This window comes from Humulus lupulus, chromosome 6 (assembly GCF_963169125.1).
Source record: "Humulus lupulus chromosome 6, drHumLupu1.1, whole genome shotgun sequence".
Classification (NCBI taxonomy): Eukaryota; Viridiplantae; Streptophyta; class Magnoliopsida; order Rosales; family Cannabaceae; genus Humulus; species Humulus lupulus.
The window spans coordinates 166,233,911-166,236,470 of record NC_084798.1 but is presented as its reverse complement, the minus strand read 5'-3'; the positions used below and the strand labels follow the sequence as shown (position 1 = coordinate 166,236,470).

The following is a 2,560-nucleotide window of genomic DNA, read 5'->3' as shown; positions in this document are numbered from 1 at the left end:
ACATTATGTATGAGGACTGTGTGTGTAGGACACGTGTTTCAATCTCGTGAATCAAATCTCAGATTCATGGATTTGCAAGTAAAGTGCTGCTTGCTACCCATGGTTTTTTGGGCACTTTTGTCCCAAGGATTGTGTTTGTGCTGTTTGTGCTCCTCCTCTCCATAATCAAATTTTGAGTTTAAAAAAATTCCCCATAATAAAAAATAAGAGTTTTTCATAATACATTATCTCAAAAAAAGGTTACTTTTTTACTCACATATTCTTCTTGTCTTCTGTGTTTGGTTCAAAAACATTAGTAAGAAAAATCCATGTGACCAAATACAAACACATGGGTAATCAAAATTACCTTGAGGCCCTCAACTAAACTTCAGAGCTCTGCTGGTAAACCAAGGGCTTTTAAGGAATATAATCTCAAGAACCAAATAGCTACCGACTAACATGTGTCTTGGTGAAAACAAGTGCCCATAGGCTTTAGAATTCAAAGCAAAACCATCAAACTCTGCACAGCACAACTGAAGATCAGTCTCTGATTCACTCCCACCACCCACCAACTATTACTTTCACCCAAAAAGGCTTATAAATATCTCAACTAAGTCCAATGACTTCAATTCAACCAAAGCTTAGAAATCTTTAAGATCTTTTATCTGTTTACTTCTTCAGTCGTTATTTCTTTCATTTTTAGTGCTCTTTATCATACAATGGCAAAGAATGTAGCTCAATCTTCCCTTGACCAAAGGCTGGCCATGGCTAAACGCTGTTCTCATGGTATGTTCTTTTTGTTTCTTAATCTTTCAATACAGATGCTTATAATCCCTGTTAGGAAATTTAGATTTGGGCTTTGGTTTAGAAATAGTAAAAATGGAATGTGAGTCTTCATGATCAGTCCGAAAATCTATTTAACAGATAACAACATGTTAATTATTTGACTTAGATTTTTGGTGTTTTGTTTGCTGGCCCAAGGATGAGAGAAGCCCTGTAAATGGTTTTTTTTTTTTTTTTTTGTATTTTATTACTATATTATTGGGCTGGGAGCAAAGAAGTGTGCATTAAATCACTAGTATGTAACTCTGATAGAAAATGATCGATAGCCTCAATAAACATAGACTTGGACCAATATCGAAAAATCATTCAAGAAATGCAATGAAACTTTACCTTTTCCTCTAATTGTTTTTCTTTTATTTTTACACAAAAACAGAAGGTGTCAAAGCAGGAGCTAAGGCAGCTGTTGTTGCTACTATTGCCACTGCCATTCCAACTGTAAGTTCCTCCCTCATAATTAACCTTCTAGTCCATACATGTCATATAAATATATATATATATATATATATATAATGTTTAAAATATTATGCTTGTTTACTTGCAGCTTGCTAGTGCGAGAATTCTGCCTTGGGCAAAAGCCCATCTCAACCACACTGCTCAAGCTCTTATTATCTCCACAGGTTACTATACTCTTTTATCTTTAAATGCCTGCATTCAAAAGCTCAGTTATATTAGGATAAATATTGGGTTTTTGTTAATAAAAAGTTTAATCAATCTGATGGCAGTGGCTGGAGCTGCATACTTCATAGTTGCTGACAAGACTGTCCTGGCCACAGCTAGGAAGAATTCCTTCAACCAAGCCACCATGAATAGGGAAGCATAAATTAAAATATTCACCAAATCTGTATTCGAAGACCAATATAGGACTAAGATCAATCATTTTTATGCCGATTCTATCAAACACGTCTTGATTTTTCATGTATTACTTCTAATACTTCCAATGGCCTAATGTATGTATATACGATGATTTAAAAAAAATATATATTAAAATTGCTAAAAATTATAGCTGGAACTTGTATTTAGCCCTAAATCAGTTGACAATTTTGTGTTGTGAAATAAACTATTTTAATTGATGGGAATGCATCTGAAACTTGTAAGAAATTAATTGATCCTAAATCCGAAAAATAGATAAGGATCTGTAATAACCTCCCACCATTGAAACTAGAAGCATTTAATCTCAACCTCACACACGCTCTTTGAAAAAACTTTGTCAATGGATAGGTGCTTGTCTATTTTGTGTATCTATCATAACATTATCCAAATCTATTTAACCTAGTATTCTTAATTTGTTTCCTGTACTGTTTATCTACTTAGAGGAGTTGTTCCTTTCAAAATTTGAAGAATTGTAACTAAATAGCCTAAGAATATTCACAATAGCTCTTCTAAAAAACAGAATTCTCTATAATTTTAGATAAAATTATTAAAATTATCATCATACTTTAAATTAATTATCTAAAATGGAGTTTCTTTATATCTTTATTGTCTTCTTTACATTTATAGATTTTTAAGACCTCCTTTAAGTATTTTTTTTGTTTTTCTTTCTCTCTTTCCCAATTTATTAGTTTTATATTTTTTATTATTTTAATTGATAAAAATATTTAATGATACAATATTTAAATAATGTAAAGAAATATATAGAGAAACTCATATATGATGTACTGTAATTTTTTTTTATATAAAATTGAGAAAGTATGGTTTTGGTGATGTATTTTAAATAATAAAGTAGAGGAGCTAGTGGGAG

At 31.5% G+C, this 2,560-nt stretch overlaps 1 protein-coding gene across 1 annotated transcript; it reads left to right on the top strand.

Annotated features, from left to right (window-relative positions):
• Nucleotides 1–475: 475 nt before the first annotated feature.
• Nucleotides 476–1,831, top strand: LOC133784288 (early nodulin-93-like). The gene is made up of 4 exons (XM_062223704.1): nt 476–765; nt 1,196–1,257; nt 1,364–1,439; nt 1,545–1,831. Exons 1-4 carry the CDS (start codon nt 699–701, stop codon nt 1,640–1,642), a joined length of 303 nt encoding a protein of 100 aa, XP_062079688.1. The 5' UTR covers nt 476–698; the 3' UTR covers nt 1,643–1,831.
• Nucleotides 1,832–2,560: the final 729 nt, after the last annotated feature.

Excerpts from the sequence above, each read along its gene's own strand:
- LOC133784288 (XM_062223704.1), top strand. The coding sequence starts at position 699 with ATGGCAAAGAATGTAGCTCAATCTTCCCTTGACCAAAGGCTGGCCATG. Across the intron at positions 766-1,195 it reads GGCTAAACGCTGTTCTCATG|AAGGTGTCAAAGCAGGAGCT; the intron begins GTATGTTCTTTT and ends ACACAAAAACAG. Across the intron at positions 1,440-1,544 it reads AGCTCTTATTATCTCCACAG|TGGCTGGAGCTGCATACTTC; the intron begins GTTACTATACTC and ends ATCTGATGGCAG.